A 23,594-nucleotide genomic window follows, 5' to 3' on the forward strand; every position below is an offset into this window, starting at 1 on the left:
TCAACCACCAGTAGTCAGCACACTCACCAGCACCATCACCCCCATCTCCCTCTTCGAAACTGTTTCCTGACTCAAAACAGCTAGTCAAGGCAATCTTATTCAAATAATGAATGCTACCGTCATCTAACATAACTGTATTGCGCATTACTTTGGTGATTGTCCCGGGATCCGAAAATCGTGGTTGAAGTTTTCCAACCTTCTTTGAGATCTTAACTCTAACTAACTGACCAACCTCAACCTGTGTCTCCTTGGTTCCATGTTTTTTGTCATAATACATTTTGTTTTTACCTTGAGATATGCTAATGTTTTCTCTGACCTTCCTTGAATCCCAAAAATATTTCCTACTTCTTCCCATCCAAACAGGATAAAATTTGCAATAAGGAAATCTACCTCTCATTAAGCCAAAAGGACTTTCTCCACATGTATCATGTACCGTTATTCTATACGACCAAAACATTTTATCTAATTCACAGCGCCAATCCTTCCTTCCCTTGTTGTCCAACTGTAACGTACCTCTAGTCACCCTGTTAACTCTCTCCACAACAGAGTTGCCTTGCGGACGATACAAAGCTGAAAACCTCTTGTTGACACCAGTAGACTCCATGAACACTTTCATGGCATCAGATTTAAACTGCACTCCATTATCAGTTAAGATAGAAGCAGGCATACCTTCTCTAATGAAACACTCATCCAAAAATGTGATAACTATTTCCGTGTTAATTTTGCCCACAACTTTCAACTCTATCCATCTTGAAAACAAATCAACTAAAATTAATATGTATTTCAAGGAATCATCTTGCCATGTTATGGGTCCCATAATGTTCAACGCCAATTCTTCCCACGGTAATTTGGGACAACCCAACAAAGACATTGGCAGACTGAGTGTTTTCTGACTTTTATCTGAACACTCACAACTGATGCATTCTCTTACAGACCTTTCGATTTCTAAATCAATCCCAGGCCACCAGTGCAACGCTTTAATATTCTTCTTGGTGCTAGAAACACCTGGATGTCCTTCATGTCCAAAAGTAATGATTTTTGAACGAACACCTTTTGGTGGAACTAGCTTATCACCACGGCAAACAAATGTGCCATCAACACTTAGTTTGTCTCTAACCTCCCAGAATGGTTTGAACTGAGGTTCAGCCTTCGAATGAGTGTGCCAACCATTAGTGAACCTTTCTTTGACCCCATCAAGAACCACATCTTTTGTACGTTCACTTCCCCACTCATCCTTAGACAAACCCTGAGAACCCGAAAACACTCCAGCCACACAGCACTCATTCCATGAGTTATGATCAACCTCTCTCAAGGGCAAGGACAGTCTGCTTAAGAAATCTGCAACAACATTCTTAACCCCTGGAACATATTCAATAGTATACACATTGCACGCATGGGCACGTATCCCACCCTCATTGCCAAATCTGTAGCAACTTCCTCACACAGGATTCAGTGCATTATCTTCTTTATTAGAATAAGATATAGCTGGTAAGAAATAAGCTTGAGGTACAACTCAGGTCTGACCAGCATTCTACAATACCTCAATACATTCCAAGAAACTCTAACATTCTACATTCTACATTTTACATTCTATCATAGTGCTAACCTTACTGCTCCACTACCACACTCCCCTAAGCCAATCACAAAGCTGCAATGTAGTGTTCTGACTGGTCTGAGCGCCATGGTTCAGCGCTCAGTGTTACAGTAAATAAAGGATGGACGGAATGCTGACAATGCAAACATTCTCCCCCTGTCAAAAGATCTGGGTTAAATCCATTGTTCTTTTGCCCACTACGCCACCCCAGTTTGGACCCAGCCATATGAAAACCAGTCTTGACCCTGTGCCTCATGGGAACAGGCCAGACCGAACTGCCAGGCCAGGTCCTGCCTGGACCGGAAACAAGCATCCTGGGACCGGTTTCAGGGTATGTCACCCTTCTTCTGGCTAGCTTGAATCCAGTGGCACAGTGAGCAAGGGACCCACGTCTGGGCATACCCATCTCACTTGGGGCGAAAAGTGTTACAGCAAACAAATGATGGACGGAATGCTGACAATACAAACATTCTCCCTCAGTCAAAAGATCTTGGTTAAATCCATCGTTCTTTTGCCCACTATGTCACCCTTCTTCAGCCAGGCTAGCTTGAATCCAGTTGCACAGTGAGCAAGGTACCCAAGTATTGGCATACCGATCCCACTCAGGGTGAAAAGTTTTACAGCAAGCAAACGATGGGCAGAATGCTGCAATGCACACATTCTCCCCTAGTCATAAGATCTGGGTTAAATCCATCATTCTTTTTGCCCACTATGCCACCCCAGTTTGGTTCAGCGCTCAGGCAGGGGCTGTGAGCCTGGGCATGTTCTCCATCCAGGATGTAATGCAAACTGGGTGGAGAACATGCAAAGTGTGCATGATGGTTTGGCCGGCCCGAGACGGCTGTCTAAACATTCAAGCACACTTACATAGTGCCCACCACTCCTCCTTCTGCAGAGCAGCCCCACTCCGTCCCGCAAAGATGCAGCAGCAGGAAAAAATAAAATGCTAATAACGAGTTATTATCATTTTATTTTTCGTTTAATCTCTCTGCTGAAATGCAGTGGGGCGACGCTTCTTCGCCTTAGTGGAGGAGACGTCACTGGATGTCTCTTTGAACGGTAGGCAGAATTTAATTTGCCTCCTGGGGGTCGGTCCTTAACATGCATCTTCTTCTCCTGGGTGAAAGTTACAGTTCCTAGCACACTGCCGGCATGAGGCGTATTTGTTACTTCTTGCTTGTTGGGAGTCAAAGTGTTTTAGGGGGTTGGATTTATCTGCTGATAGGGGGTGGTGGGAAATGGTGCCCGTTATCACCCTGTGAGGGCACAGAGGCTCAGGCAGTGCCAGTGTTGGATTGAGGCATTAGCCTACTCTCTCGTAGAAATGTGTAAATGGTACTCTCCACGTTCTTGGCTTCAGTTACAGTTATGCGGATGACTTTCATCAAAGTCCTCACAAACCTGTCCATCTCCCTGTTGGCTTTGGGCCACCGTGTCGTGATGCATCATTGCATTGTATTCCTTGATTGGAGATTTCTGCCCATTCTTGGCTGTTGAATGGTGGGCTGTTGTTGGTGCAGATTTCCTCGATCATCCTGGCCATGATTTTCTCTACTTCCTGGATGCATTCCAATGCTGATGTGTTTGGCACCATTTCCACATCCGGGTCCCATGAAAAGTAATCTATGTGAATGAGCATGTGCAAGCTGTCAGTTATGCTGCCAATCTCTAAGCTGCTGCGGGACGGTGGGATCTTCCTCCGTAATGATGAGTGCTGGGGCTTCTGGTTAGCCTAACTGCCTGGCAGGTGGGGCAGTCTCTAATGACTTCTTCCACTTGTTGATATAGGCCAGGACACCAGACTTTGTTTCTAAGCCTGTTTTTGGGGTTTACCACTCATTGGTGGACCCCGTGAGTTAGGTGTGTGGCTCGGTGTCTCAAGATAGAGAATCTTTCCTTGGGTCGAAATATGCTAAGGTCGTATGAGCAGGTAATGATTCTTTTGTGTTGTAGAAAAGTTGTTCTTGCTCCCCTCCCCACATGCACAGGCTGTTGGACTTGGTGAGTTTGCCGGGGGGCCTGAGATGTACGACAGATTCGCCATGAACCGTCAACAGTAAGTCCCCATATTAAGGAAACTGTGGACCCCTGATACTGAGGTGGGAGCTGAAGCATCTTGAATGTCTTTCACCTTTGCTGGGTCAGGCCCTATGCCACAGTCAGAGAGCTAGAAGCCAAAAAAACTGATGCTCCTGCTCAGAAACTCACACTTTTCTCTGTGAAGTGCTAAACTGTGATCCCTCAGCTTAGCAAACACTGCCTGGAGCTGGGTGAAAGTCCTATCCAAAGTTGTGGCATGTACCAATATGTCATCACTCACGTTTAGCATCCTAGAGAGACTGGTTAACACCTCCTTGATCATGTGTGGAAGACCTAGGTCGCGCCAAAGTTCAGTTGGGTATATCTCTGGAGACCCCTGTGGGAGAAAAAGGTTATTATGGAATGTGAGTCTGGGTGTAACGGTATCTGGAAGTAGTCAGACCTGAGGCCCATTTTGGACAGAACCGCTTCAAGCCAAAGAGCTCCCCAATGATGTCATCAATGGTGGGTGTCAGGTGACGCTCTTGTTTGATGGCCAGGTTAGGCTCTCTCATGTTGACACAGATCAGCATGTCACTTGATTGGTTTTTTTTTAGCTACTACGATGGGGAGACCCATGGAGTAGGCCCTGCCACCTTTTCAATAATGCGGGCTCTTTAAGGTGTCTCAGCTCTTGCTCCATTTAGGGTTGGAGATTATATGCTTACCTCTGGTGGCAGAGTGCTACGGGTGCAATTGACTTGTCGATGTGCAGGTGGACAGCTTTGCCCTTGAGAGACTATATGCAGTCAAATAGGGGGGCAAATTATTGTGTACATTTATTGATATCCCTTACGGAAGGAAACCAGAACCTTCCTGGGAAACATAGACTTTGTGGCTTTTCCAGGGGTTGTATGAAGGGTGACTTCAGTGTAAAAGATTCCTGCAAGCTGCAGTGGCGAGTGGTTACCAAAAGCATAGACCTTAACTTTGGTGGAGCGAAGGGCAGGCATTGCAGGTAGGTTGTGGTACAGGTCTGCGGCCGTGAGGTTGATTGTGGCACCTGTGTCGGTTAGAGCGGTAATCAGCTGTCCTATGACTTTGAGGAGGCACATGGGGGAGACTGGGGATTTGTACAATGTGATTTGATAGACTACACACCGTGGACAACTTCTTGCTCCCAGTCTTTCATGTTGCTTTCTGTCAGTGTGTCGGGTGCATGTGGCCAGTGCGGACCCTCAGTTTTGGCTGGATTGCCTACTATCTCTGGGTGGAGCCCCACACTTTGGAAAAATAATTCAGTTTCCCGCATGTAGCATATTTCTTGCCTCGCGCTGGGCAGTTACCTTAATAGGGGTAGGGACCCCAACACCATCTGCAGGGTCGGCTTGGGTTTGGATGTCTCTGGCTTCAACTTCTGGGTCTCTTTGTAGATGCCATTGACAGGTTCTTCCCTGGTGGGCAATTGCGTTGCTGTGTCCATGTGGGCTGCCCTTGCTTTGGAGAGTTTTTTTGACCGGCCTAGGGAAAGGATGTTCTGCATCGACATGTTGGGCTACTGCAAAATGCGTTCTCTAACTTGTACAGATGAGCTCCCTGGATGAACTGTGCCCATCCTCTTTTTCTAGCAGGGTGCAAGTGTTCACCAGCTCTTTCAGGCAAATGTGAAATACATCTACTTATTCATCCAGTTTCTGCCGTGCCTGGTGGAGGAGGAAGTATTCATAGACAGGGTTTGCAAAATGTTCAAAGTTAGCAGCGATGGCGTTCTTGAGTGTTGTGTATGTGTGCGGCAGGCCCGCTTTGGCTTTTGGAGATCTTATGCACGTCGGCCCGCCCAGGTGAAGAAGCAGGGGATTCTTCCTGCCATCCTCAATGTCCATGAATTCAAAATACGCCTTGAGGAGTTCCATTAGGCTTTCCTTCAGGCAGCTTGCATTGGCAGGGGCCCTTAACAAACAAAAGGCTCCAGAGCATAGTGGATGTCATACTGGGGCAACAGCAGCTCACAAGTCACATATACCTTGGCTGACAAGGTTTAGGTAGGCTGCGTAGTACTCACAGGTGGGAGCAGGAAGCTTGGGCAGTGGTGGCCACCCTAATGGGTGCCCACTAGGAGGTGCGAGCTGCTATGGAGGGCTGATATCGGGCCCTGGAGGTGATGCGGTGGAGGAGCAGGTGTGGCACAGTGTGGCACAGTGTGGCTGGGGATCCTCAGGCTGGCATGGCAGATTGTGGTGGCACTACATAGTGGCATGGCCCCACAGAGAACAGGAGTGTTGATGAGGTGATCGGGCATCGGTGACAACTGGAGGGATGCTTTGGCACTCAGGGAGGAGCAGGTGTGTCCACTGGAGCGATCAGGAGGCAGCCACTGAGACAATCATGATGAGGGTGGGAGGGGCGCCCTCCGTGCAAGTTGCTGTCGCGAGCATGTCTAGCAGGGACGCAGGCTGCAGCAGTGAAGGCAGGTGGGTCTGCCGCACCGTCGAGGCTTGCAGGATGACTGGTCTGTGTGCTGGGCCATGCACAGGTGAGCCAAACACTTAAATGTCTGACCTAGGTAGAGTCAAGAAATAACACTGCAGCTGCCCATTATAGGTCAGTTTGTTATATAGATACTTTTGAAAGACAATACAGTGAAAGTTTTTTGACTAACTCATTGACTATGAACACATACATTAGACAGAATCATGGGAGACTCGTCTGCGCTTATGTTCTGGAAAGTGTCTTCTTGACACTAAATCTCGTGGAAAAGATTACTTGATCCTCTCATCTCATTTTATCCAAAACTGGTTGACAGCACTTGCTGCAGAGTGAATGTTACCTATATTGGGCTCCAGTAAAGTCAATTAAATTCCACTGAGAGAGGAAATCACACTCCTCCCCTCCAAATAAATGCATGGTGAGAGTATATTGATTCCAATTTTGTCTTCTGGACTGGCCAATTATTGGAACAGGTATGGACATCAGAAACTCTCATCATCATGTTGCTGTAGTTGGTAATTTCCGTACTTTCAAAAAAATCAGATGATAAACTGTAATGTTGAATAATGGGCAAATCAGAAAGTGATGGAATTTTTTTTTCTATCCTGAAGAAGGTCGACACAATTACAGAAAAATTTGAAACATTAGTGGCCAATTCTTTCAAATATTCACACTCCTCAATAGCTTAATGCTGATAGTGTTGTATGGATAATTTGTATCTGTCTCTTAACTATTTTGGAATTCTAGCTGGAGCATGTAAATCTTAAGTCAATATAAGGCAGCAACCATAGGTCGCCGCTTAGTCTTATTTTATGTTATGTGTATTTGTATGGCACGCATATCACCCACGATGATATCCTGGTGACTTGGGAAGGAAGGTGCTGCCCTGACTGGAGCCTATTAGAATAACCAGGTTTTCAGATGTTCACTGAATGCTAGGACTGAGCTGGTGGCTCTGTTATGAAGAGGAAGGTCATTCCCGGCTTTATGAGCCAGGTATGAAAATGAGCAACCGCGGTTCTTCAGATGTGGGTCATATGGGAAAGCAGGATGCTCTCAGAGGGAAGGTGTTTGGTCAGTGTGTGGAAGCAGATGCAGTGGTTAAGTTATGCATGACCTTGATTGTGTATAGCCTTCTATTTATGATTGAAGAGTTTTAAGAAGGCACTTTGTGAAAGATGAGTAAGTGGAGGTTTTTGAGGGAGCTTGAGCGCAAGCATGGCTGCTGTGACCTGGAGCCTGTAGTTCAGATGTGCATTGAAGCCGACTTGGAAAGCATTTCCATGGTCCAGCTTGCTGGCGATCAGGGCTTGAGTGACAGTTCTTCAGGTGTTGAGTAGGTACCCCCCCTGAATATTTTCCTGAGAAGTTTGAGCGTGTGAGAGCAGGAGGAAGCGACTGTGATAACCTGGCTCATCATCAAGATTTGATTGTCAATCAAGATCTCTAGGTTCTTGGCCAAGGACCAGAGAGAGGTGTCTTTTTCAAAGAATACTACCTCCATCTTGTTGGATGCTTGAAGCATTTGACCTTCATCCAGTTTCCGACTTTGGACCTGCAGTTCTTGGATATCTTCTGAGTGTTGGCGGTATCATCAGAGAGGGAGAGAAAAATCTAGGTCTCAGGGGCATACAAGATGATGCTGAGTCAGTGAGCTCAGACGATGTTGGCGAGCAGTGTCATATAGACATTGTAGTATATTGGGGTGGGCGAAGTGCCTTGGGGGATGCCACAGAGCAAGTTGAAGGCAGAGGTGGTTATGGGGCAGGTTGAATGACTTGGGGCCAGATGTAGGTCGGCAAACACCGGTCGGTAACGGACGATTTTGGCCGTTACCGACCGGTATTTGCAAATGGAGATGTAGGGGCATTAAAATATACAGAATCGGTATATTTACCGATCCGGTAAATGTAACGATTCTGTAAAATACCGAATCGGTAAATTTACCGAATCGGTAAATACAGATGTAGGTGGCACTGAAAACAGTGCCACAGGCCATTACCGAATCGTTATTTACCATGTAATACTATTGCATGGTAAATAACGAATTCTAGTGTACATGCACAACTGTGCATGTACATCTGTGCCCTGTGGCACACATACATGCCCTGGGGCTCTAGGGCATGTATGTGTGCCACATGGCACACAAGCCAGAATCAGGGGTGCAACAGGGTGTCAAAGTGACACCCTGTCCCCCTTGGCAAATCGGTAATTTTACAGTTTCGGTAATTACCGAATCGGTATTTGCCATTGATTCCTATGGGCTTCAAGGCCCATAGGAATCAATGATAAATACCGATTCGGTAATTACAGAATCGGTAAATACCGAATCCTACCGATTTGGTATTTTTTACCGAAAAATTACCTACATTAGATTTACCGATTCATGAATACCGAATCGGTAAAATTCGGTATTTATGAATCGGTAAATCTAATTTACCTACATCGGGCCCTAGGTGCGTATAGAGAGGAAGGATCTGATATATTGGAATGTGGGTCAGAGTATTCCAATTTGGTGGAGGCGTTGGATGACTATGTGGTGGGAGACCGTGGTGAAAGTGGCAGAGAGGTCAAGGAGGATGAGTGGCAGTGTGTCTGCCTTGTCCATGATAAGTCCGATGTCATCGGTGGCGGTAATGAGGATAGATTCAGTGCTGTAGTTGGGCTAAAATCCGTATTGGGAAATGTCCAGGATGTGGTTGTTGTTAAGGGACTCAGCCAACAGTCATTTGTTGACAAGTGTTTCCAGGACGTTTGGTGTGTAAAGTAGCAAGGAGATGGGTCTGTAGTTTGCCAGTGTCTCAGCACCCACAGAATTTCTTTTCAGTTGAGGTAAGATGGTGGCATGTTTCCTGGCATATGGGAAGGTGACAGCGATGACAGAGTATCAAAGGACAGTGCTGATGGGTTTTAGTCCTTTGGTGATGATGAAGCCTGTCCAAGCATCCTGTGATGCTCCCAAGTAGATGGAGTGCAAGGTGTTGGTGGTTTCCAGAGAAGTAATGATAGGCCAGCAGGTTCAAGGTGTTTTCCATCGTGTTCATTTTGTCTGGTTGGAGGGCAGCAAGGGTAGGACAATCCAGTTGGTATGTTGTGTATGGTGCTGATTTTACTGCTAAGCTACTGTGAGGGCTAGGTTCATAGATCATGTGAGGAAGTACCTGTCGTGGAGCCAGTTGCAAGAGAGGTGATTTCCTTCACTATAGATGTTAGACCTGGCATCATTGGCATGAGTCTCTCCTCCATTTTTTCTGTTTGCCTCCTCTGGTTACGATGTTTTTGCTGGTATATGCTTTGGGCACTGTGCCACTGCTGATCAGTGCCACAGTGCAAGTGCTCCCTATGTGAAATTGCTGTATTGATTGACTTCCATGTTTGGCTTATTTGGTTTACTGTCAGTCCCTAGTAGAGTGCACCAGGAGTGCCAGGGCTTGTAAATACAAATGCTGCTAGTGGGCTTGCAGCACATGTTGTGCCACCCACAAGAGCGGCCTAGTAAAAGTATGTCTGAAGGTCTGCCATTGCCAGACCACGTGCAGTCTGACTGTCACGAGGACTGCGCAAGTACACCTACTTGCCAGTCCCTAAACCTTCCCTTAACTTCATGTTAGTCACCCCTATGGTAGGCCCACGGGCAGGGTGCATTGTAAGCATAAGGTAGGACAAGCCTGACAAGGTTGGCATGTCCTAATAGTGAATTACATCCATAGTCGTTTTTCACTATTGTAAGGTAGCCTGCTCTCCATCAGTTAGAATGGGCTGCCAGGATTATTAATGTTATAATCCTAGCGGGCTCGGGGAGCATGGTGCAATGTCGAGTTTGGTATCCCTGAACTCAGGGTTTAATAACGCATCCGTTTGTGTGGATGGTTTTTGGACTCTGTGTTTGAAAATAGCACTTTTAGAAAGTAGCTATTTTCTTGTCTAACTGTCTACCGGTCTCTGCTGGTTCTGGTGTGCGTGTGACAGGAGCTGGGTGGCTCCAGAGAGTCTGAATGAGTCAGTGTGGGATGAGTGGGGCATTTGCACTGAGAGTAGGGGAGAGTAGCTCTTGATAGCCTGCCCTGCCTGATACAATGTTGGCTCCGCCCCCCTGCCAGGCGACTGATGACTCTGTGCTTGCCTGGGACTTTCCTGGCCCGCCTCCTGCCGGGCAGCTGATGGCCCTGCCCCTGCCAGTGACAATGCTGGCTCCGCTCCTGCTGAGCGGCTGAGGACTCTGCCCTGCCCAGTGAATAGGCCAGGTGCTCTGGCCTGGCAACACCCACAACAAACCCAGGATGGGGGGAATTTCCCCTGCGTGGACAAAGGGATCAAAGCCAAAAAGGGGTATAAGAGAAGGACCCCTGAACCAAGAAATCAGATCACTTCTGACAAGGAAACCTGAACCAAGGACAAGAAGCCTGCTGATCTAAGGACTGCCTACCCCTTCTGCCAGAGTGCTGTTTGTTGGGGGAATCCTGCATTGCTTCTTTATTTTTGCCAAGGAACCAGGAGAGAGGAACTTTGTGTGTACTCTCACTCTTTGCTGAGAAAATCTCCAAGGGCTGGAAGAGTGCCAGTCTCCTGTTGAAGTCACAGGGCTAAAGGACTTCATCTGCTTAAAGTGCTATTTGCTGGAGTTTGTGAATCCAGCACCTCTGAAAGAATCCAGCAATCTCGACGCCGACGGACGCCGCCGAATCCAGCTCGACATCGTGAGTAACGGCTCCAGTGTCCCGCTTCCTCGACGCCGGCCGCCGGGCCCGATCGACGCCAGCAGCAACGCCAGTGAGTAGTGAGTTCGGCTCCAGCTCCAAGTGACCCCGTGTCTGCACCGCCGCTGATCGCATCGACTTCGAGCCCTCTCGACGCCGTGAGCGCTGCTCACTCTTGCAACATCGACATCGACGACGCCGTATCCCGCTTCATTCCGTGAGCGCTGCTCCCGCCTGACTTCGGTCGACGCCGCTGGAGATCGCCCCGACTCTGAGGCTCGATCGACGCCGAAGACGCGACGCCGGACATCTCGACGCCGCTGATCATCGAGTGCTTCACTTTTTCCAAGGTACTGTGTTGTTGGGGTCTGTGCGACTCCGGGCTCGACGTAGCGCTCCTCGCGGTCGACGCCGAACCTTTGGATTAACCTTGCCTCGACGTCGTGTGACTCCCGTGTGGGTTACATTGTTGCCAAGAACTGTGTTTTAGAGAAGAAGAGTTGCTTTTGATACTAAAGACTTTGTGCTAAGAAGAAACCGTGCTTGAACTATTATTTTTCCTTCCAAGAGTATTTATTAAGACTGTGGTATATTTTTGTCGTTATTTGGTCTTGTGCTAAGCCTTATATAAAAATACTTATTTTTATAATACTACTGTGTCGTGTCCATTTGTAGTGTATTCACTTTATTACTGTATGTGGTCATAAATGCTTAACGCACTGCCTCTGAGATAAGCCTGTCTGCTTTGCCAAGCTACCAAGGGGGTGAGCAGGGGTTATCTAAGTGTGTGATCTCCTTGCCCTGACTAGAAAAGGTGTGTCCCTATTTGTCAGAAGTGTATACCTCTGCCAACTAGAGACAGCCGCTTCTAACATTGGTGGGTCAGCGGTGGGATTTTGAACTTTGCATTTATGACCCATGTGCAGTGATTAGTGTGCGCTACATAGTGAAAGCAGACCATAGCGCAGCCACAATCTGTTTTGGTTGGATATTCTATTTTTGTTCTCCGCTTTTCCTGAAGCTTGATTTTTGAAACTGCCAGTTTTGACCATGAGTGACGCCGGAGTCACTCCCCTTGTTGTTGTTGAGGAGGAATTTGATAGGAGTAAGATAAGTGATTATTCCTTAAGGGAGCTGAAATCCCTTTGCAAGCAATTTAAAGTTCCTACCACAGGCTGCAAAAACAAACCAGAATTTCGCAAAGCATTGGAAGCCTGGTTAGAGGCCAGGAATCCCTCTGCCCCGGTGGTGGTACCGACAGAGGAAGGGGAGGAGGAAGTGCCCGTGACTGGGCCTGTATCCCCTCCTGGCAGCAGTGTTTCCTCCAAAGGTCTTTCCCCTGAAGAAAGAGAAGAAAGGGCGAAGGAGCGAGCCTACAACGTGGAAATGGCAAAACTTAAGATAAATGGGCAGTTGGAGATAGAGAATGCAAGAGGCAGGAGAGAAGCTGATTTGGAGATCAAAAGATTAGAGTTTGAAAGAGAGAAGTTAGCTTTTGAGCGTGAGAGAATGGTGAGGGACATGGAGCTCAAAGCTAAGGAGTTAGAATTGAATCCCTCTGGTGGCAGCGTCCCATCTGTGCCTGCAGAAAGTAGGTTTTATTTTCCCAAAGATGTGATCAAAGATTTTCAGAAGAATGAGGATATTGGTCAGTGGTTTAAAGCATATGAGTTAGCATTGTTGGCCCACCGGGTCCCTGAGAAGGATTGGGGAGCGGGGTTGTGGGGTCGCTTTGTGAATGAGGGAAGAGATACCCTGTTAGACATGCCTGTTGAGAATAGGACGTCTTATGCTCATATGAAAGATGCTTTAATGTTAAGGTATGGCCTAACCCCAGAAAAGTACAGACAGGCCTTTAGAGAATGTAAGAAGTTGCCTGGTACCACGTGGGTGGAGTATGTGTCATATTTTTGCAGAGCCATGGATGGTTGGGTAAAGGGCAGCAAAGTGGAAAGTTATGATGCTCTTTATGATTTGTTTGCTTGGGAGCACTTGTCTAATAACTGTTTTCCAGAGCTGCGCCAGCACCTTATTGATAGCAAGATATCTAACCCTAGAAAACTTGCTGAAGAGGCGGACCGCTGGGTCAGTACCAGGGTCCACAAGGGTCCAGTGGGAGACTCAGCCAAAGGTGGGCAGGGTCCCCAGCAGAAGAGTGGGGGGGACAGGGGTAAACAGAAGGAGTCCCAGAAAGGGCCCCAAAGTAATCCCCAAGGGAACCAAGGGAAAGGTTCCCAGCCTCCCCCTGTGAAGAAATCAGAGGCCCCGCCAGGTAAACCTGGTCATAGGGGCCCACTGACCTGCTTCGTTTGTAAGCAGGTAGGACACCGTTTTTATGACCCTCAGTGTCCCTTGAAGAAGTCTGGTGCACTACCCAGTGCACCACCCTGTCAGTTGGCTAGTGTAGCTCTGGGAGGGGAGGAGATGGTTGCCCATGGTGGGGAGGGTCCCGCGGAGATGTCCCTGGTCTCTCTAGGAGACATGGAATTGGTCCCTCCACCCCCTCTGCCTAGTAACACTAAGAAACATAGGCAGTGGGTGACCATTAATGGCCATAGAGTGGAAGCTCTCAGAGACACCGGAGCGAGTGTGACAGCTGTCAAGTGTCACTTGGTGTCCAGAGAGCAGGTTGTTCCCCACGCATTCTACCCTGTGATAGCTGCTGACAACTCCCAGAGAGAGTGTGAGGTAGCTCAAGTTTCCTTTGAATGGGGGGGAGTTTCGGGTACACTTCAGGTTGCTGTGAGGCCCGCCATGCCTGTTGATTGTCTCCTGGGCAATGATTTGGAAGACTCCCCTTGGGCTAAGGTGGAGAGGGAGACACATTTGAAAATGTTGGGTGTGCCAGAGTGGGTGTGTGCAACCACTCGATCCATGACAGCAAGTAAGGGTGTTGATGGGGTTCTGGAGCCTGAAAGTATGGCCCAGGACCCAGCTGTGAAGAGAAGAGGCAGGGGGCGCGGGAAACCGTCCCCCGTAGTTCCCGTGGTCCAGGAGGAGGCAGACCTTGAGGGGTATGCCCTGGAACCCACAGGTGAGCAAGTTGCTGAACTGGGAGACCTGCCCGAGCTGACCCACTGGCAGCAGGATGGTGGCCCCTCCAGGGAAGAATTCTGTGCAGAACAGAAAGTGTGCCCTTCTCTTGTGGGTATGAGGCAGCAGGCCTCAGCCCAAACCTCAGGTGATCAGTCAGGGTCACATTTTGTTTACTGGGAGAACGACCTCCTGTATAGCGAGCCTAAGGCTGCTGAGCCTGGGTCAGCCCGTGTGCTGGTGGTACCCCAGCGCTTCAGAGCCTTCCTACTGGGTTTGGCTCATGACGTTCCTTTAGCTGGACATCTGGGGCAGGACAAGACCTATGACAGGCTTGTCACCCATTTCTATTGGCCTCAGATGCGAAGGGACACAGATGTCCATTGCAAGACCTGTCAGACTTGCCAGGCAAGTGGGAAAAGCGGGCGGAAGCAGAAGGCTCCCCTCCAACCTTTTCCCGTGGTCAGTACCCCCTTTGACCGGGTGGGGATTGACATTGTTGGGCCACTGGACCCCAAGACAGCCCTGGGCAACAGGTTCATCCTGGTCTTGGTGGACCATGCCACACGGTACCCGGAAGCCATCCCTCTCAGAACAGTGACTGCCCCCGTGGTGGGACGGGCACTGATGGGTGTTTTCTCCCGAATGGGGTTCCCCAGAGAGGTGGTGTCAGACCGGGGCACCAACTTCATTTCCAACTATATGAAGTCTCTGTGGAAGGAGTGTGGGGTAACTTATAAGTTCACCACTCCTTACCACCCTCAAGGTAATGGGTTGGTTGAAAGATTCAACCGTACCCTTAAAGGCATGATCATGGGTCTTGAAGAACCAATGAGGCGTAAATGGGACGTCCTCTTGCCATGCCTGTTGTTTGCTTACCGTGAGGTGCCACAGAAGTCTCTAGGGTTCAGCCCCTTTGAGCTTTTGTATGGTCACCCGGTAAGAGGACCTTTAAGTCTGGTCAAAGAAGGCTGGGAGCAATCTCCCAGGAAACCTCCCCAGGATGTATACAGTTACATGCTGGCCTTTAGGAACCAGACTAGGCGCTTCAGGGATCTTGCTCAGGCAAATCTGGAGGCCAGCCAGGAGGAGATGAAGCGGTGGTACGACCAGAAGGCCACTCTGGTAGAGCTTCAGCCTGGACAGAAAGTTTGGGTCATGTCCCCTGTGGAACCTTGTGCGCTCAAGGACAGGTGGACTGGACCATTCGAGGTTGTGGAGAAGAAGAGCGATGTCACCTACCTGGTGGATTTAAAGTCTCCCAGGAACCCCTTGCGGGTCCTGCATGTCAACCGTTTGAAGCCCCACTTAGAAAGGTCCGAAGTGGGCATGCTCCTAGCTACAGATGCTGGAATGGAGGAGGAGAGTGAGCCTCTTCCTGACCTCCTGTATGCAAAAGAGCAAGATGGGTCAGTGGATGGTGTTGTCCTCTCTGACACACTGACCCCTGAACAGCAGCAGGATTGTCGCCATTTGTTGGGGCAATTCCCTGATCTGTTCTCCTTGATTCCTGGTGTTACTCAGTGGTGTGTCCATGATGTAGACACCGGGGACAGCACTCCTGTCAAGCACAAGGCTTACAGAGTGACTGACAAGGTCAGAGCATACATCAAGGAGGAGGTCTCCAAGATGTTTGCCCTAGGGGTGGTTGAGTCCTCTAGCAGTCCTTGGGCCAGCCCCGTGGTCTTGGTTCCAAAGGCTGCAGCGCCTGGTGCTTCACCGGAACTTCGGTTCTGTGTGGATTACCGAGGACTCAATTCAGTCACCAAGACTGACGCGCACCCCATCCCCAGAGCTGATGAGCTCATCGATCGGTTAGGGGCTGCCCAGTACCTTAGTACGTTTGATCTAACGTCTGGGTACTGGCAGATCGCCTTGACCGATGGGGCAAAAGAGAGGTCAGCATTCTCCACACCAGATGGGCACTACCAGTTCCGGGTTATGCCCTTTGGGATGAAGAATGCCCCTGCCACCTTCCAGAGGTTGGTCAACCAGGTCTTGGCTGGGCTGGAGGATTTCAGTGCCGCCTACCTGGACGACATCGCAGTGTTCAGCGCCAGCTGGGAAGAACACTTGTGCCACCTCCAAGAAGTGTTGTTGGCCCTGCGCAGAGCAGGCCTCACAATCAAAGCCAGTAAGTGCCAGATTGGGCAGGGTTCAGTGGTGTACTTGGGGCACCAAGTAGGGAGCGGCAAGGTGGCCCCCCTGCAACCCAAGATTGATACCATCCTGGCATGGGCACCGCCCAAAACCCAGACTCAGGTGAGAGCCTTCCTGGGTCTCACGGGTTACTACAGGAGGTTTGTCAAGGATTATGGTAACATTGTGCACCCCTTGACTTCGCTGACTTCCAGGAAGCAGCCACGACTTGTGAACTGGACTGACGCCTGTCAGACAGCCTTTGACACCCTGAAAACTGCAATGTGCACAGCACCCATACTCCAGGCACCCGACTTTTCTAAAGAATTTGTTGTCCAGACGGACGCTTCAGAGCATGGCGTGGGGGCTGTTCTAGCTCAGGTGAATGAAGAGGGCCGAGACTTACCTGTAGCCTTCATCAGCAGGAGGTTACTTCCCAGGGAACAGAGGTGGAGTGCGATAGAAAGAGAAGCATTTGCTGTGGTCTGGGCACTGAAAAAGCTGAGACCCTACCTGTTTGGGACTCACTTCCGGGTGCAGACAGACCACAGGCCCCTCAGATGGTTGATGCAGATGAGGGGTGAGAATCCAAAGCTGTTGAGGTGGTCCATTTCCCTACAGGGGATGGACTTCACGGTGGAACACCGCCTTGGCACAGATCACGCCAATGCTGATGGTCTGTCCAGATTTTTCCGCCTTAGTGATGAGGACTCCCTAGGGTAAGGGTAGTTCTCCCCACATTTCAGCTGGAGGGGACACGTGTTAGACCTGGCATCATTGGCATGAGTCTCTCCTCCATTTTTTCTGTTTGCCTCCTCTGGTTACGATGTTTTTGCTGGTATATGCTTTGGGCACTGTGCCACTGCTGATCAGTGCCACAGTGCAAGTGCTCCCTATGTGAAATTGCTGTATTGATTGACTTCCATGTTTGGCTTATTTGGTTTACTGTCAGTCCCTAGTAGAGTGCACCAGGAGTGCCAGGGCTTGTAAATACAAATGCTGCTAGTGGGCTTGCAGCACATGTTGTGCCACCCACAAGAGCGGCCTAGTAAAAGTATGTCTGAAGGTCTGCCATTGCCAGACCACGTGCAGTCTGACTGTCACGAGGACTGCGCAAGTACACCTACTTGCCAGTCCCTAAACCTTCCCTTAACTTCATTTTAGTCACCCCTATGGTAGGCCCACGGGCAGGGTGCATTGTAAGCATAAGGTAGGACAAGCCTGACAAGGTTGGCATGTCCTAATAGTGAATTACATCCATAGTCGTTTTTCACTATTGTAAGGTAGCCTGCTCTCCATCAGTTAGAATGGGCTGCCAGGATTATTAATGTTATAATCCTAGCGGGCTCGGGGAGCATGGTGCAATGTCGAGTTTGGTATCCCTGAACTCAGGGTTTAATAACGCATCCGTTTGTGTGGATGGTTTTTGGACTCTGTGTTTGAAAATAGCACTTTTAGAAAGTAGCTATTTTCTTGTCTAACTGTCTACCGGTCTCTGCTGGTTCTGGTGTGCGTGTGACAGGAGCTGGGTGGCTCCAGAGAGTCTGAATGAGTCAGTGTGGGATGAGTGGGGCATTTGCACTGAGAGTAGGGGAGAGTAGCTCTTGATAGCCTGCCCTGCCTGATACAATGTTGGCTCCGCCCCCCTGCCAGGCGACTGATGACTCTGTGCTTGCCTGGGACTTTCCTGGCCCGCCTCCTGCCGGGCAGCTGATGGCCCTGCCCCTGCCAGTGACAATGCTGGCTCCGCTCCTGCTGAGCGGCTGAGGACTCTGCCCTGCCCAGTGAATAGGCCAGGTGCTCTGGCCTGGCAACACCCACAACAAACCCAGGATGGGGGGAATTTCCCCTGCGTGGACAAAGGGATCAAAGCCAAAAAGGGGTATAAGAGAAGGACCCCTGAACCAAGAAATCAGATCACTTCTGACAAGGAAACCTGAACCAAGGACAAGAAGCCTGCTGATCTAAGGACTGCCTACCCCTTCTGCCAGAGTGCTGTTTGTTGGGGGAATCCTGCATTGCTTCTTTATTTTTGCCAAGGAACCAGGAGAGAGGAACTTTGTGTGTACTCTCACTCTTTGCTGAGAAAATCTCCAAGGGCTGGAAGAGTGCCAGTCTCCTGTTGAAGTCACAGGGCTAAAGGACTTCATCTGCTTAAAGTGCTATTTGCTGGAGTTTGTGAATCCAGCACCTCTGAAAGAATCCAGCAATCTCGACGCCGACGGACGCCGCCGAATCCAGCTCGACATCGTGAGTAACGGCTCCAGTGTCCCGCTTCCTCGACGCCGGCCGCCGGGCCCGATCGACGCCAGCAGCAACGCCAGTGAGTAGTGAGTTCGGCTCCAGCTCCAAGTGACCCCGTGTCTGCACCGCCGCTGATCGCATCGACTTCGAGCCCTCTCGACGCCGTGAGCGCTGCTCACTCTTGCAACATCGACATCGACGACGCCGTATCCCGCTTCATTCCGTGAGCGCTGCTCCCGCCTGACTTCGGTCGACGCCGCTGCAGATCGCCCCGACTCTGAGGCTCGATCGACGCCGAAGACGCGACGCCGGACATCTCGACGCCGCTGATCATCGAGTGCTTCACTTTTTCCAAGGTACTGTGTTGTTGGGGTCTGTGCGACTCCGGGCTCGACGTAGCGCTCCTCGCGGTCGACGCCGAACCTTTGGATTAACCTTGCCTCGACGTCGTGTGACTCCCGTGTGGGTTACATTGTTGCCAAGAACTGTGTTTTAGAGAAGAAGAGTTGCTTTTGATACTAAAGACTTTGTGCTAAGAAGAAACCGTGCTTGAACTATTATTTTTCCTTCCAAGAGTATTTATTAAGACTGTGGTATATTTTTGTCGTTATTTGGTCTTGTGCTAAGCCTTATATAAAAATACTTATTTTTATAATACTACTGTGTCGTGTCCATTTGTAGTGTATTCACTTTATTACTGTATGTGGTCATAAATGCTTAACGCACTGCCTCTGAGATAAGCCTGTCTGCTTTGCCAAGCTACCAAGGGGGTGAGCAGGGGTTATCTAAGTGTGTGATCTCCTTGCCCTGACTAGAAAAGGTGTGTCCCTATTTGTCAGAAGTGTATACCTCTGCCAACTAGAGACAGCCGCTTCTAACAATAGAAAACATGTATTTAGAGTTGTTGGAGCTGTTTTCAATCTGATTGGTGGATCTGTGATGTTGGTCTTCAACCCCGAAGGCTGATCTATAGATGTGTCTGTCATTTTTGTTGTGGTGTGTCACTATTAGCATTCCAGCTGTGTTCATTGTTTTATGAATGATGTAGGTCATTTGTGTGCAGCTTGCTTGCGATCTACTCCTTTGTGTTATGATTGTTTCCAGCAGGGCCATGGTGTCCGTGCAGGAGGTGATCCAGGAGTTAAAGCTGGTGATAGATTAGGAGAGGTCATCTAGATATGGTGGGCAGCAGGTTTAGAATTCAGATTTCCTCTGGGATCTTGTTCCAGTTGTGTTGGGTGGTTTTAGTGAATGTAGTTCCATAATGCCATGGTAGGTGGAGGTTGGATCGGATGAGAGAGGGGAATGAGCTTGTCCTCTGTGATGTCGGAGAAGTCTGTAAAAAGAGGGTGGAGGAGATGCCCGGTGATGTGGGTGGGGTCCTTCACTGAGTGTGTTCACATATTCCAGGAGTTTGTTGGTCTTTGGGTCATTGTGGTCCTCCAGGTGAACGTTAAGGTAATTGAAGGGGATTAAGGAGCTGAAGTCAAGCACCGGTGGGGTGATGACGCCCCTCATGGTGTTTCTGAAGTTGTAGCTGGGTCCAGGAAATCTGTAGAGCCAGGCCCTTCCCAGGTTGGATTTGCTTGAAATGTTGAGTTTGAAAGGAAGGTTATCGAGATGGTCACTGGGGTTTACAGAAGTGATGGAGCAGTGAATATTTTCTGTATAGATGATGGCTAGTCCTCCTCCAGGTTTGGGCTGTCTTGCAATCTTGTAGCCAGGAGAGGGGCCACTGCGATGGTGGGGGTGGGTGTTGGGTGCAACCTAATGAAGGGAAGATTCTTAGAGAGGTTGTGCAGGAGATCCCAGACTTTAATGGTGTGTCTGACAACTGAGCGGATGTTGAGTAGGAGGCGTCAAGGTGTGGTGGATGCTGCACTTTGAGGTGTTAAGCAGGGCTTGGATGCGTGAGTGGATGAAAATGGGTGGCCCAGGCATAGCAGGCACAAAGATGTGTGGAAAAAGGGCAGGTGGCACAGGAGAATGTACTTTTTACATTGTTAGCAGTGCTTGAGCAGGATAAATGCCATTTTGATTGTAGTATCGAAAACTGTTGCACCTTTCTTGATTGCAATCATGTTGTTCTTTAGTGTGCTACTGTAGCTGCGACTTATTTAAGCGAATCAAGTGAAACATCAAATTATATTGTTTTAGTTTGGAAGAAATGTTTTTAAAAATATCTGCCCCTTCTTCGTGGGATTTCCTAAAGTGATTTGTAGTAAAAGTTGGGCAGTTATTGCGCAGTGCCATATTGCCACTTGAGCTGGTATCCTGACATTGGACTGGCATTGGGCCATAGGTTTAGATGAAAGAGCGATTGATGACTGATGTCTTATAGAACACTGTTGAAGAGTAACTGACCGCCCGACTGTCCCTTCTTATGCGCAGGGCACGGATGTTGACTGGGATGACCTCTGGGACCAGTTTGAAGAGAGGCGGTACCTAAGTGCACAGAAATGGCGGGCCGGAGAAGACCCTTACAAACTCTACGCGTTCAATCAGCGAGAGAGTGAGCGGATCCCCAGTGATCGAGCCATTCGAGACACTCGACATGTCAGGTAATTTCATTCTTTCCAAAATTACTTCTAGACACTGTAAACACCTAGCAATAGGAGGGTGTAAACACCTAGCAATATGAGGGTGTAAACACCTAGCATTAGGAAGGCGTAAACACCTAGCAATAGGAGGGTGTAAATACCTAGCAATAGGAGGGTGTAAACACCTAGCAATAGGAGGGTGTAAGTACCTAGCAATATGAGGGTGTAAACACCTAGCATTAGGAAGGTGTAACCACCTAGCAATAGGAGGGTGTAAACACCTAGCAATAGGAGGGTGTAAACACCTAGCAATAGGAGGGTGTAAACACCTAGCAATAGGAGGGTGTAAGTACCTAGCAATATGAGGGTGTAAACACCTAGCATTAGGAAGGCGTAAACACCTAGCAATAGGAGGGTGTAAATACCTAGCAATAGGAGGGTGTAAACACCTAGCAATAGGAGGGTGTAAGTACCTAGCAGTAGGAGGTTGTAAGCACCTAGCAATATGAGGTTGTAAACACCTAGCAATAGAAGGGTGTAAAAACCTAGCAATAGGAGGGTGTAAACACCTAGCAGTAGGAGGATGCAAGCACCTAGCAATATGAGGGTGTAAACACATAGCAACAGAAGGGTGTACACACCTAGCAATAGGATGTTGTAAGCACCTAGCAATAGGAGGGAGTAAGTAATACTACATAAGGTAAAGTTCTGCTGCTATAAGAGCTTTTAGTGTGCTTCATGTTTGTTTTTTCTAAACTTTATGCCATTAGACCAAATAACCTGACCCCTGAGGCACCATCTTTATTGCAAAGAACATTACAAGGCCATGCTCTTTGAAGGAATGATCCAAGCTATTATTGCTAATGACATATACCACAGCCCCCCCCTGACCAGAGTTAAAGTAGCTTCCAGGGTCAGCAGCCCTTTGCACTCAGCACTGGGCCTGGCCAGAGGGACCCCCTGCACCCAGAGATGCTGGCTGTGGATGAAGTGGTCTCTGCTCCCCTGTCTGCCCACAGTGCACATGGCCAGGATGAAGCCCAGCCGTCGTGTCCGGAGCCGACCCCGTCTGGCAAAAGGTTCATTCGAGTGAACTCGTTGGTGTGGATGTGATATGTGATGCCCTGAGTTGTGTCATCAATATTATCCCATGGCATGCCATCTGTGATGTCATCAGTGATGCAATGACTGTACATTGGAAGGGGAGGTATGACTTTTTTGTATGGACTTTTGACTAAAACGTCGCTTCCGCTCTTGTTTTAAGGATATTTCTATATGGTTTTTTTTATTAACAGACGTTAAGTTCAAGCTGACGGAAGTACATTGACGTTTATAGACTTTTTGTGACGTTTGTATGTTATGCAGTGGTGCCAGGCCAGCGTAGGAATAGATGTGTCATTGCCAGTCGGTCCTGGAGGCCTGCTGGACCCCCCACTCTGTGCATAGACCCGTTGTACCATGATGTGCTGCTTTTGATTGGTCTCTGCAGGTCCTGGCCATAGGGTGCAGGCTTTAGGCCCATCTTGTGTTCAGTCTCCATGCCCCTCGAACCTGCAGCGCGTGCCATTCGGCCCTAGGCACAGGGTTTGGTCTTGAGCCATCCCTTGCATCTGACAGGCACAGTGTGTACCTTCAATAGTGCCACCTACCTAGTCTCCCCGCACTGAGACTCTTCCAGGCCAGGACTTTTAACACTCACTGCAGGCATTGAAACAGGCTCTGAGCCAAAACAGTGCCTACACCCTGGTTCCATGCCAAAGATCACACAGTGCATCGCTGTTGGATCAAATGTAGTGGCACTGAACACATGGCTTGACATTTAGTCATGCCTTGCACCCAGACCTTGCTAAACATCGCCTTAGACAGTGGCCAATGAGCTTTGTGCACAGTGAGGGGCCTTTGATCGGATAGCTAGGATTTGGGGCAGGAGAGAGAGGAAACATGAAAAGCATGAGAGGTATAGAAGGTGTCAGAGAGGCCTGTGATCATTGAGCGAAAAAGATCAATGAGAGAGGTCATAGAAACATGTGGTGAGCTGCAGTAAAAGAGGCAGATAGCACAGGGCGACGAAGGGAATGAGAAAGAGTACAGTCTGCAAGGAAAGAGGAGAAATAAGGAACAAGAAGAGTTTTTCGAGAAAGGATGAGAGAGAGGGCAGAGAGGAAAGGCGCAGAAAAGGGATTAGAAATAACAGAGAACAGAGGGAATGGAAGAGAGACGCCATAGAGAACTGGAAAGACCTCTGCTTAAACACGGCGAAAATAAGGTATGCAAGAGAATGTAGAGCCAAAGGAAGAGGTAGAATTCAGCACATGGGGAATGGAAGGGGTGGATTGACTCCCAGCACAAAAGGGGACAAGGGGAGAGACAGAATCTGTGCACAGGTGGAGGAAGAGAGAAATCATGTAGTATGTGTTGAAGAAGACGAGTGGAAAGCCAGAGAGTACAGGGTGACCAAGAGAGGTTATTAAAAAAAGATCACAAGTACTAGAGACACTGTGGCACAGAGAGAAGCAGCCTGCATTTGAATAATACACTGAATTGGGACATGTATGTCCTTAATGCACACATCTTCCTCACATAACTAATTCTTCCTTTGATGCACACTTCTGGTGGTGAAGAACCAGCAGATTTGGAAATTGGTTTGATGGTAGACCCGCTGTGTGGTGCACGTGCACCGATGTTATATTAGTAGAATAAAGGGTGGTAATCTTCCTGCATTCTTTCCTCTTCCAAGTGCGTCAAGTTACCGTAATGTATGTAAATGAATATCCTGTGTAACTTTGTCCTCTCCTAGACTTTCCAGTATCTGATTCCACTGATTCACGTTCGCGCTCTTTG

General features: G+C 48.8%; 1 protein-coding gene across 3 annotated transcripts in view; it reads left to right on the top strand.

Annotated features, from left to right (window-relative positions):
• Positions 1-23,594, top strand: part of GALNT14 (polypeptide N-acetylgalactosaminyltransferase 14) — a 1,160,089-nt gene that overhangs the window by 379,935 nt on the left and 756,560 nt on the right. For all 3 annotated transcript variants that reach the window (XM_078649861.1, XM_078649859.1, XM_078649860.1), the window contains exon 2: positions 20,605-20,774. In XM_078649861.1, coding sequence (XP_078505987.1) covers positions 20,605-20,774 — 170 coding nt within the window. The remainder of the gene's footprint in view (positions 1-20,604; positions 20,775-23,594) is intronic.

Source organism: Lissotriton helveticus, chromosome 6, assembly GCF_964261635.1.
Source record: "Lissotriton helveticus chromosome 6, aLisHel1.1, whole genome shotgun sequence".
Lineage (NCBI taxonomy): Eukaryota > Metazoa > Chordata > Amphibia > Caudata > Salamandridae > Lissotriton > Lissotriton helveticus.